The sequence below is a fragment of the Anopheles ziemanni genome, chromosome 2, assembly GCF_943734765.1.
Source record: "Anopheles ziemanni chromosome 2, idAnoZiCoDA_A2_x.2, whole genome shotgun sequence".
In the NCBI taxonomy this organism is placed as follows: domain Eukaryota; kingdom Metazoa; phylum Arthropoda; class Insecta; order Diptera; family Culicidae; genus Anopheles; species Anopheles ziemanni.
Genome location: NC_080705.1, coordinates 5668785 through 5680148, shown reverse-complemented (window position 1 = coordinate 5680148; position 11364 = coordinate 5668785). Strand labels below are relative to the sequence as shown.

General features: G+C 41.3%; 2 protein-coding genes across 2 annotated transcripts; one reads left to right on the top strand and one right to left on the bottom strand.

The window, feature by feature from the left end:
• Positions 1-2258: 2258 nt before the first annotated feature.
• Positions 2259-3342, bottom strand: LOC131280970 (BOS complex subunit TMEM147). The gene is made up of 3 exons (XM_058310220.1): positions 3204-3342; positions 2969-3110; positions 2259-2906 (listed from the first exon to the last, which is right to left on the bottom strand). The coding sequence occupies exons 1-3, from the start codon at positions 3278-3280 to the stop codon at positions 2436-2438; spliced, it is 690 nt and encodes a 229-aa protein (XP_058166203.1). The 5' UTR covers positions 3281-3342; the 3' UTR covers positions 2259-2435.
• A 421-nt stretch (positions 3343-3763) lies between these two features.
• Positions 3764-5842, top strand: LOC131282537 (syntaxin-5). The gene is made up of 3 exons (XM_058312037.1): positions 3764-4528; positions 4592-4872; positions 4941-5842. Exons 1-3 carry the CDS (start codon positions 3937-3939, stop codon positions 5415-5417), a joined length of 1350 nt encoding a protein of 449 aa, XP_058168020.1. The 5' UTR covers positions 3764-3936; the 3' UTR covers positions 5418-5842.
• Positions 5843-11364: the final 5522 nt, after the last annotated feature.

The window sequence follows — 11364 nt, the reverse complement described above, 5'->3', positions numbered from 1 at the left end:
TAGATTATTTGCAATCAATTTATTAAAACAAGCGTCGTTTGGTGAGACCTCTATTCGTTTGATTTTTGTGATACTAATTAGAGTAAAAAGTGGAACGTGAACGAAGAGCCATGACTGCAGAAAAAAGTGTTAATGTACTTGTACTTTGCCGTGATTGGCGACTTTCGGTTGCTTTATTAGCGGCAACGAATCGAAAGCAGTTTCAGCAAAACGCGGAGCGTAAAAAAATCAACATATTGGAGATCTGGTAAACTATAGCTTAAGAGTAAAAAAATTGTTGAGCAATCCTGATTTTAACACTTTTTTTTTATAGCCTGTCTGTGACAAATGTTGTTGAAGATGAACATGTGCCTGTTGATATTTGTATGAAATTCGTTAACGGTCTTATAGAGATTTATCGCTTCAATGTACAATCGTTAAAAAGTAAGTATCGGAAAACATGTAAATCAATTTACATCTCATTAAATAAATGTTCATAATTTTTATATTGTTTCAGGAACACTAACATTCAAAGACCACTGTAGAATTAGTTTCAAAAGGAAAGAAGTGTACGTATTCTCGCTACAAATCAAACACTATGGCACAATATTTTAATCCTTTTTTTTCTACAGCAATGAAATTGAAGTAACTATTAAAAATAAAAGTAAAAAACTTACTTTCGATGCGGTTCCATGGGACCCCGACAATGATATCGTGTTGGAGGACCGTTTTATTGAAAGATTACTCAGCAACAAAGACCAAACGAGCGTTCGAAACATAGAAGATATAACAATCCGCGAGGCACCGTTGAAAAGAAAATACTCTATCTTCGAGGATGATGATTTTGGCCAACCGGGTGAAGCCGAAATCGACAATATGTTTTTTCTGGATTTCGAGCAGAAGAGAATGTCGGACGAATGGGTTTCGAACGATCTCACGTTGCATGATTCTGCAATTCCCGAACCGTATGCGAGCACAAATGAGTAAGATTTACTCTATCTTAGTTAAATGTTTAAATTCAGTGATAAAATTGTTTTGTTTTTTTTTTTAAGGAACAGCTGCAATATCCTGCCTCCCATTCCCGAGGAAAACTTTCACATGTGCGAGGAAATAGAATTAGAGCAGCTAAGTGTTCCAAATGAAAGGTAAGCACAAATCAAACGACGCTTAGTTTTAAATCACCCATTTGCACCACTTTATTTTCTCCATTGCAGTGCAAATCTAGCGGAAGCCGAACACGAGAACATCATTGTAGCGAAACCACCAATTCCTGGGCTATCCAACAATCCGATCTGTGAGGAAAACGAATTGGGGCAACAAAGTGTTTGTAATCCCATCTGTGAGGAAATCGAATTGGTGCAACAAAGTGTTTGTAATGAGAGGTAATAAACTTATATTCTACATTTAATTTCAAAATAAACAGACATACAAATTAATATGCTTTCTCCTAGTGCCAATCTTACGAAAGCCGAGCACGACAGCGTTGTTGTATCTGCCAGGAAAACCGTGTCTTATCGTTCTACAAAGCTAAGCGTCACGTGTATGGAACAGTCATTCGAAAATTATTGGAAATATCAACGCAAACGTGTAAGTAATAAAATACAACTGTTGTTGCTAGGTACAACTTATTTAAAAAAAAAACGTATTATTTCTCTTTTAGCCAAGAGACGAATTACAACAATTCATTACCACCTACAACGCCGAGCAATTGCATTGCAAGCCATTACGCTACTGTATTAAAAGCGTTTTGTTTGCACGGTTTCCTAAAATCAAACGACCCCAAATCAAAGAAAATCATGAACTGTTACTCAAAGAGTTTGGAATGCAATCCAAACGATCCCGTAAGCAACAGGAAAGCGAACCAGCTGTCGAACCTACCACGGACAACATAGTGCAAGAACCAACAACGTTGGTTAACGATGTTCCATGCAACAGGCCCACAAACGAGATAGCACATGTTGATCCTGTACCCGACCATGCTGCTCAAGAAACCACCTTCTTTTCCGAAAATAATGTACAGGATAAGCAAAGCTACGTTTCCGAAGAGGAAGTTCTCGGCCTTCTGCAACACCTTTGGACCGAGGTGCCCAATGAAGTGCCGGTTCAAATGATTGACGTTCATATAAAAAACCGAAGAATGGCGGCGTCTGTTTTTATGCATCAGCTGGGTAAAACTCAACAACTACATTTCAAATCAATTTTCTTTTAACATAGTGAATCGCACATTTCTCTATTTCAGATTTCTGTGCCAAGCAAATAATAGGAGTGGTAAAAGATGATAATGGAGCACCAAAAAGTTTTATTAAGGGGCCGAACTGGAGTTTTGAATAAATAAGCCTGATTTTTCCTAAATTTATGTTGCACAAACATTTATTTATTGCAGACATTGCTAACCATAGTTTTTGGGCAGTAGTGAGTACAGAAAGAAACAAAAACTATCAAATGCGGCCCCAGCTTTACAGTCCAATTAACTGTGCCAGTCCAGAATAGATGTGCAACGAAACAACTCCTATGCAGCTAGTTATGAAGGCTTTCAAGGCAAGGCTTAGCCATGGGCCAGCGGAGATCGCATGTAGGGCACCCTCAAGCCATACGCCACGGTATGAAGTGGCCACCAGCAGCACCACCACCAAGGGAGCATACCTTTTATCCAGATCGTGACGGGAGAACAACCACAGCAGCGTGGCGGTCGAAAGATGCTGGACGAGCAGAACGTTCGATTCGAGACACTTGAGGATGTAAATCCACGAAAATTCGGCGCCTCGCGCTCCAACCCAAAGCATCAGGCCGCGCGATAGCACCACTTCGGCGGTCGCCCAGCCCAAACCGGCGGTGATAAGCTTGCTGTGACCTTTGCCAGGGATCCTCGACAGTACGAACGCGAGGCCGAGTAAGTCCACCAGATCTACACTGCACCGGAGGAATTCCTACGAAAGAAAAATAGATGCTAGAACACGAAAGAACTCCAAGGGAGGGAATCATAACTCACGGCAATGAAATTGAAGGGAGCACCCTCGCTGAAGGTATCGGTATCAGGGAAGAACGTAGCGAGAACCAGCATCTTACAGAGCTGCGTAAAGACGTATATTCCGCCAGCTTGAACGCATTTCCAGAATGCCCCATAATCAGATCTACCGGGAAGAGTAGTTTTGGTTAATGATAATTTAATTAAAGCGGCACCGCGAGACCCCCGTTTTCCCTATGCCACACAACACCATACTTACAGTCCGGAATACTTGTACGTGAAGTAGTACGGTACATAGACCAGCGCTACGCAGTTACCGAAGTGGTAAAGGGTCATTTTCTGTTACAAAACTTAATATTTCTAATCTCGACCGAATATCCACAATTAATTCCGGATGAGCGACCAGGTGAATGTAAAATAGTTGACAGCAGCACAAGGTTGCTCAAAACAAGATGTTCAAATAAGCATGACTAAACAAATCCCTTCAGCTAGCACGTTCGACCCAATGCTGTCTAAATAGAACGAATGCTACCCAAAGGGTTGCAATTTAAATAAAATTATAGTAAATTCCTGTTGTTATTTCTTAGGAATTCAATTTAGTATGTTCAATGAAACACACAGTTTTATTATCACTTCAGCTTTGTACGTTTACTAGCCGATGGGTGAGAAATAAGAAATAAAAATCATCATCAGCTGTCAAATTGGGCAAAAACAACAAAAACTGCAAGGTTCTTCATTCCACGTCATTTTGGTTAGAGAAAAGTTGTAAAACAATAGATTTCATTTAATTTGGCGTTTTAAAGGGACTTCTTTTCCGTGAATTAAAGAACTGTACGGTCACAGCTTTCCGCTTAAGGATGTGCAAACTGTGAAGTCGTGAAAATTGTAACCAGTGCGTTCGGGCCAGCAGAGAATCGATCGTTCGAGAGGACTGTAGAAAAAATTGATGGGTGTTTTGATCGGTGGCGTAGCGAAGGTGCGATTATTATGCGATGCAATCAAGGGCAAGACGTCGTTACGGTGCTGACGATACGGGTGACTCATTTGCTGTAATAACGATCGGTGCCGACGGGCAGGTTGCGACAAACAACGGTGGCCATCAGCGCAAGGAAGAGGATCTGCCAGAAAAGCCCAAGTATCCACCACCGAGTGCAGCGACCAGCTGGTTGCCTTCGATATCGCAGCGGATCTTTGCCTCCGTTGCACCGACTCCGACGAAACCCGAACCGCGTAACGCCTGGAACGATCCACAGCAGAAGGCGGTCGGCAACAATCATCAAGGCGGTGGATTTTGGGGACATTCCAACAACGGCGACGCTGCTGCTGCGCCCTACGACGAAGACGACGATCTTTTCAGCAAGGAAAACCTAGTGCCGGAATTCACGATGACGGCGCGCGATCGATCCGGCGAGTTCGCAAGTGCGATCCGCTCGCTGCAAGGCCGGAACATTCAACGGGCAGTGAACTTGAAAGACCCGCGGAAAGCGAAACACATGCAGAGCTATGCCGAGTTTATGATGATTGCCAAGCACATTGGCAAGAACATTGCCAGCACGTATACAAAATTAGAGAAATTGACTTTGTGTAAGTAAGACAATTGTACCAGACGTGGGAATGTTTGTCAAACATATTTGTTTTGTTTTTCAGTGGCAAAGAAAAAGACCCTTTTCGACGATCGACCGGCGGAAATTCAGGAACTAACGTACATCATCAAAGGTGACCTGAACTCACTCAACCAACAGATTGCCCGCCTACAGGAAGTGTCGAAATCGCAACGAAAGTCCACCAACGGCAAACATTTGCTGTCACATTCCTCCAACATGGTCGTTGCGCTGCAAGCCAAGCTGGCCAACATGAGTTCCGACTTCAAGCAGGTGCTGGAGGTGCGAACGGAAAATTTGAAGCAGCAAAAAACACGCCGTGATCAGGTAACTATGCGACAGAGAGGGCCGAAGCGAAGGGAAATTGACACTTGTCTTTTTTTTCCACTTCCCAGTTCAGCCAAGGTCCGATGACCGGTGGACTGCCTCCGTCGACGATGCGAGGGTCAACACAAGGAAGTCTCTTGTTGCAGGAACAGCAAGATCAGGTCTGCATCGACATGGGTTCCGGGTCGGCATCGGGTGGTCCCGGATCCGAGCGGGTTCCCCTATTGCAGCAACAGCAGCAACTGGTGCTGTACGACGAATCGGACAGTTACGTGCAGGAGCGAGCGGAAACTATGCAAAACATCGAGAGTACGATCGTCGAGCTTGGAGGAATCTTTCAGCAGCTCGCGCACATGGTGAAGGAGCAGGAAGAGATGGTCGAGCGGATCGATAGCAACCTGCAGGATGTCGAATTAAATGTTGAAGCCGCGCACGGGGAAATCCTGAAATACTTCCAGTCCGTCACGAAAAACCGCTGGCTGATGATCAAAATCTTTGGCGTTTTGATACTATTTTTCATCTTCTTCGTCATTTTCCTGGCGTAGGAGACCGTTCCGAACTCGAAGCTTCTTTGCGTACTGCGATCTTTCTCATTTCACCACCAACCGGCTCAGTCGCGTAGGCAGCGTTGGCTTGGTATGATTTTATTTTCCTGTTTCGTACCTTTCCCTCTCAACCAAACTCCGTTGTGTATCGTCTAGGAAAACATCTAGGTAGGCTTTGCTTAGCAATTTAAGATGGGTAACAGCAGCTTGCGAAGGATAGGTCTGGAAGGGGGAAAAGGATTGTATTAATTGTTTGTATATAACACATTGAACCCATAGAACATTGTCCCACGGGAGCAAAAATATATGCCTATACGAGAATTTTAAAAGTCACGGCCTTGGCTTGAATCAAAACACACCAACGGTTTGGGTTTGATTTTAGTCCATTTATTTAAACTTTAATAAATTTAATGTCATTATCAGCATTTTCCCTTTTCAGCTGCATGTTTTTTTTGCTTCGTTCGTAACACGAAGAGAACTTTCGCCACTTCCTACTTCCGTCTATGATCTTCGTTTTGTATTGTTTTCTTTGCTTGTAAGCTTTTTTCAACAACTCGCCTTCTTCAGTCGTACGTCCGACCACGTTCCTTTCATGCTTATCCCTTTGCTATCTTGCTGTTCTCGTGTTGTATGTTCCGTTGCATAGCATCTTTCCCAGTGCTTCGCCGACAAGTATCTCTTCTATTGTGTTTAGGTGTATTCTCTTGTGTCGTTTTTGGTTCGTAGAGTGTATTGTGCTGTTTTTCCTTTGACTTATGATGGTTCAGAACTGCTTAATGTGCTTTAGTTTCGGTGAACCGATGGGTCGTTAATGTTGTAATGGTTTTGTCTCTAGATTACCATCCGTTCTTTTCCGTTAACTACTTCCACCACGTCCTAGTTTTCCCGTAGTTGGTTATTTATAAGATGTTGCCTACCTCGTCCATTTTTCCTTCGGTTGTTTTTTCTAATTTTTAATTTTAGATTAATAACTATGTTCCTCTACATTCTTTGTTCTGTTTGTTGTTTTTTTTCTCATACGTTTATCATTTAGCAATTATTAGTACATGTCTCATTTAGATACAATATATTACAGGTAAAACACAATTATCCGTTACGGTATGTTTTGTGAATGTTTCCCTCCATGCGCGTTCGGCTCTCGGCATTGATCACGTTATTATCATTGCCGATCCTTTTTATTTTTAGCGAACTGCTTTCATCATCATCGTTCAATCGATCGTTTTCTACTTTTCGAGCTTTCACGCAATGATTGCTGATGGCTCATTATGCGGACTTACATCGTAATATTTATATCTTGTGTCGGGCCAGGATGCATAACAACGGCGCGATGATACTTATTAGTTTGTCTCTTGAGAAAGATGTTTGCTGGGCGGTTGATGCAAGTTTGCGGTTATTATCCTTCGACGGGTAATGGTTTGCAGATATTTGCTACAGTGTTTTGCAATATATGGTGTATGTTGAAGTGAATGTGAAATATAATAGTGTCCTATTTTGCATGCTAGTTTCACGCACCGATAAGGAGTGCGCGGTTATGGTGAATTTGGACTCGCTTCAATCCGTTTTCGACCGGAAGGACCCACCCGGCACACGTGTTTGCGTGTTTCCAGATCCTTTGTTTTGTTTAAAGTCTAACGAACATGAGATTTCCAAATGGCTTCTTTGCTAGCCACCTTTCCAATGGCCTACTATGCCGGAACGATACGAAAGTCAATTCTGGTCCACTGTCCAACGCGTTTCAGTTGAAATTTATTGTTTGTTAATCTTTCTGGTTTTACGAAATTTGTTAATCTTTCCGGCGGTAGAATTATGTTTTGTTCATCTTTTTTATGTTTTTGTTAAAAGGGATTTTTATCTCCTTTTGCATGTTACGTTTCACTGGAGGCAACATGTAGCTTTCTGTGGAATTAGATTGCTGTTGTTGTTGGTTAGTGAATTCCATAGGATTTTGTCGCTCTGCCCACCGGTTTTCAACTTTCCGCCCGTACAATATGTCCTTACCTCTCGTGTAAGGTATATATTTTAAAATAAACTACAATTCTGCAATGCATTGAATTTTATTCATATCAAAGTTTATAACTATTTATTATCGTAACGACTTTTTGTGTGTTTCTTGTATTCATCTAACCTTTTCTACTCGTCGTGACAAGTCGTCCACTTGACTCCGTTTGTCCTTCGAAATGCTTTTACTTTGCATTTTTTTTTTTTTTTTTGCGACAAGATTCTCATTTTGTAAATCGTGTATCTATTATGGTTACTACAGAGCCTTATAAATGTCATATTTTTTGTTATTTTTCCCACGTTTCATGGTTAGCTGTATTTCAGAAGTAAGTCTTTCTATCTGCCATAGTTTGATGCGTACGGTACGCCATACGGATTTGAATCGAAATTGAAAGAAAACATCAAATAAAACATATTCTATTGCTTCTGTAGTAATGGACATTTTTAGCAAAAAAAAAAGAACATAATAAGTTTGGGAGGACAACACAAAACAGAAAAATCGAGTCTGTTTCTGCTATAACGGTGTTTAGTTATGAGTTTTTGTTTCGTTTGGTTTTGTTGAGAATATTCTTATTTGAGTCATTTTGCTATGATCAGGTGTCGGTTACAATGTTACACTACGCTTGCAATACTACATTTCGAGTACGAGTTTCTATATGTTTTAGTTATTTGTTTGCCTGGCTCTTGCACTTCAACTAACTTGGTTGTTTGTTGTTTGCTTTTTTTTTCTTCATAATTTCCAATATCTACAAACACAGCGGAAGCATCCATGGAAACATGGCAGATTTTAAATTCATTCTCCTCACAATAGTGTTACATTCCCTAGGCGCGACAGTGATTGCACAAAGACTCGCTAATTTTTATCGAAACACGCATAACGAAACATTCGTTTTGTTCACGTGCTATTGTGAAGAAGAAGCATACAGCATCGTCGCATCATTATCATCTGCGTCGTCAGCCGATTCAAAGGCGGTACATCCCACGTGCTTGACTGATGGCAGTTGTAAAATATATGTTTCAAATGTAAACGAAAGCGTTGCCATGGCGATCGATTGTAAGATTAACATAAGCTCTTTAAATTTTTTTTCATTATGTCGTAAAACAGATTGTTGTGTATGGTTGGTGACGGTGGAAACCATGATTTTTCGCCAAAACTCCCCCAGAGCTGTCCGGAGCAACGGAAACATTAACACCTCGTAGGTACAATATTCGGTCGTGATATTTCGTAGTTGTGGCTAGTGGCTTAATTTCCTACGGAAAACATCCCCCTAGACATTTTTACTTGGTGCTCAACTTCGCTTCGCTTGCCATGTCATTTCCATTTCCCCCGTTTGTTGCGATTGTATAAAATTGTATTGCTATTTTCATGTTTTTGTTACCTGCCCGCCCGGTGCTAGGATCTGTCCGCGTGGGATTGTGGACAGTTTTCTAAACTTTTTTCCATACCCAATCCCACCACGAACAGCCAGCGACGTAATCGACCGGTTTTTAAGTTTTCTGTTTCCACTAACATTAAGAGCCACTTGGCATCGGAATCTCTTCCATCCCCTTTTGCTACCACAATGAAAGGACTAAGCTGTTGTGCGTTTTTTTTTTTTGTTAGGATTCTGGTGCAAAGACACGATTAGCATATTTCAACGACCAGCGTCGAAATTGTAGCCCCTACGAAAGAAATAAAAATACAAAAATTGTTTTTATCAAAACACAAAATTTGAAAATTAAATGAAAATCCAACCCCCACAATTGCAGTCTGTGGAAAGCACAAAAGAAGACGAAACGAAACGAAACGAACCAAAAACTCCAAGCAGAAAATGACAACAAATCAGTTGAAATCATAATTACTCTACACTTTATTAATAAATCAAAATCTTTAACAACATATTTTTCGTTTTTCTTTGATGAGAGTTGAGTAAAATAAATACAATTTTCATATATCATTTTTTTTTTGTTTTGTTCCGCAACACTACACTGTTGTTCTACTACTTCACTATTTAGGGAAATTCTGTTCCGTCAATCCCTTTTTCCTTCTTCCTCTTGTTATGAATCGTTTGTTTTACGTTATGCCTACCTTTGACCGCCACGCATTGCGCATGGAGCACGTCCGAACGGAGTTTTTAATCTTCCTTGCGTCATCAACACCTTCGCTTGCTCCGGGTAAACGTTCGAGGCAATTTTACAGGGTCAGACGATTACATTCTCCACACCCTGATTTTCCCTCCCGTTTTGCGAGGTCCACCGAACAGGTTGGACATCCAGCGGGATGGACGGGGCCAGCCAAGGCGTGTGTAAGTAGTAGAAGTAGTGTTGTGTAGTCAATAATAGTAGAGCAGGCTGGGATTTGCAGGCATCGGGGGCTCAATAATTCTAGTATGCACTTCTTCCGGTGGCATTACGCGTCAATATCTTAGTATGATTTACCTGTTTCCTATGGTCACTTCCCCCTTCCTTATCATCCCTCGTCCGTTTGATTCATTTCATACTTTGCCTAAATATAAGATTACATCTCTTAGGACTTGCGTATCTATTGTTCGCCTTCGTCATATGCTGCTTCCTTCCATAATTTAATTTGCTTCCCCCCTGGTACCGAAGCAAATAATGCTCGCGGTGATGGTGATTTTCTTCTTGTGCCCAGTTTTCCTGCCTTTCCTGCCCCCTACCTACACCTATCGGCACCATTTGTCGTTTCCCTATCTTCGTACTTGTGAACGGTGAGGGCCAGAGTAAGGACGAATGTTTCCTTTTTTTGTTTATTTAGCTGGTACAGACAGAGCAGACAGAGTGTATCAGCCAACGGAGAAAAAAAGGGGGCTGAAAATGAAAGCTCACCATAATGTTCGAACACACATAACGCGGAGTTATCGGGGTGACTCGAATCGCCACCGTTCATTTGCACAGAAAACTCTTTCCGACACACAGAACGAGCAGCGCTGCTTGAAAGTGAATCTTAAAATTTATTTTCAATCTCTTCATTAGCAACAGGTGCGGGTGGTGTGTTTGTGGATTTTCCGTGGCAGCACGAGAGGTAGGGCCATCGTATCTCAGGGATGTAAAACTCACAAAACGCTGTTGACTTTTACTAGCCACTCTCCCCATTTCAGTTACAAATCGAACCATTTCCTGTTGTTGATTTATCATCTTGCTCTTGCATTGTATTTGTTCACTTGCTTTCCTGTCATTCCGACTGAATGCCGATCGGTTCCAAGGATGGCCCAGATTAAAGTAAAATGTGATGCCAAACCATTTCAAGGATTTGACAGAAATATTCCGTGCTCTCGAATCACGACGTTGGTTAGTAAACACATTTAACCATTCGAAAAATGATCTATTATACGTAGTTGTCGAATGCATCTCTTCGCTAATTTAAAGATCTCAAGTCGTCAAGTTTATTCAATTTGATGGGAAGCAAAATCAATGTAACTATTTTAAACGAAATCACTCACTCCCAACGTGCGCTACCGGACCTAATTATGATTTAAATATAGTTTTGTTTTTTACATTGACATACATTTGAATATACGCACATTTGCACATCATAATAATCAACGAGGAAACACACGTTAAAAACCCAACTCCGTGGAACTGAACAATTTCTAACCCAACCCACCCATGTGATCCAAGTGACGCCGTTTTTCTAGCTTATCGGTGGCCAAAAAAGTGATGGTGTGGAAAAACTAAATTTTTCAACTCGCTCCATTTTTCACCCAATTCTCCGCCATACTAATAACAGTACGCTGAATGGGAAAACAGGGACAAATTACAAAGAAGTGCCCCCGCAAACTCGTTACCAAGTATAGCCGCTGGGACGGCCATCTCTTTTCGCATTTGGTGTGTTGTCCGCACATTGTGTTTGTTTTTCTTGTGTGTGTCAGTGAGTTTAGGTGTGAATTATTAATAATATATTTTACTAAACTTACTCGATTCGCTTATCTTCATTTGTGTTTACCGCGTG

Bases quoted from the DNA above. Each gene is read 5' to 3' on its own strand.
- LOC131280970 (XM_058310220.1), bottom strand. From the start codon at position 3,280: ATGACCCTTTACCACTTCGGTAACTGCGTAGCGCTGGTCTATGTACCG. The intron at 3,111-3,203 runs GTAAGTATGGTG...TCTTCCCGGTAG, and splicing joins ACGTACAAGTATTCCGGACT to ATCTGATTATGGGGCATTCT. The intron at 2,907-2,968 runs GTGAGTTATGAT...TTTCTTTCGTAG, and splicing joins CTCCCTTCAATTTCATTGCC to GAATTCCTCCGGTGCAGTGT.
- LOC131282537 (XM_058312037.1), top strand. From the start codon at position 3,937: ATGCAATCAAGGGCAAGACGTCGTTACGGTGCTGACGATACGGGTGAC. The intron at 4,529-4,591 runs GTAAGTAAGACA...TTTGTTTTTCAG, and splicing joins ATTAGAGAAATTGACTTTGT to TGGCAAAGAAAAAGACCCTT. The intron at 4,873-4,940 runs GTAACTATGCGA...TCCACTTCCCAG, and splicing joins AAAAAACACGCCGTGATCAG to TTCAGCCAAGGTCCGATGAC.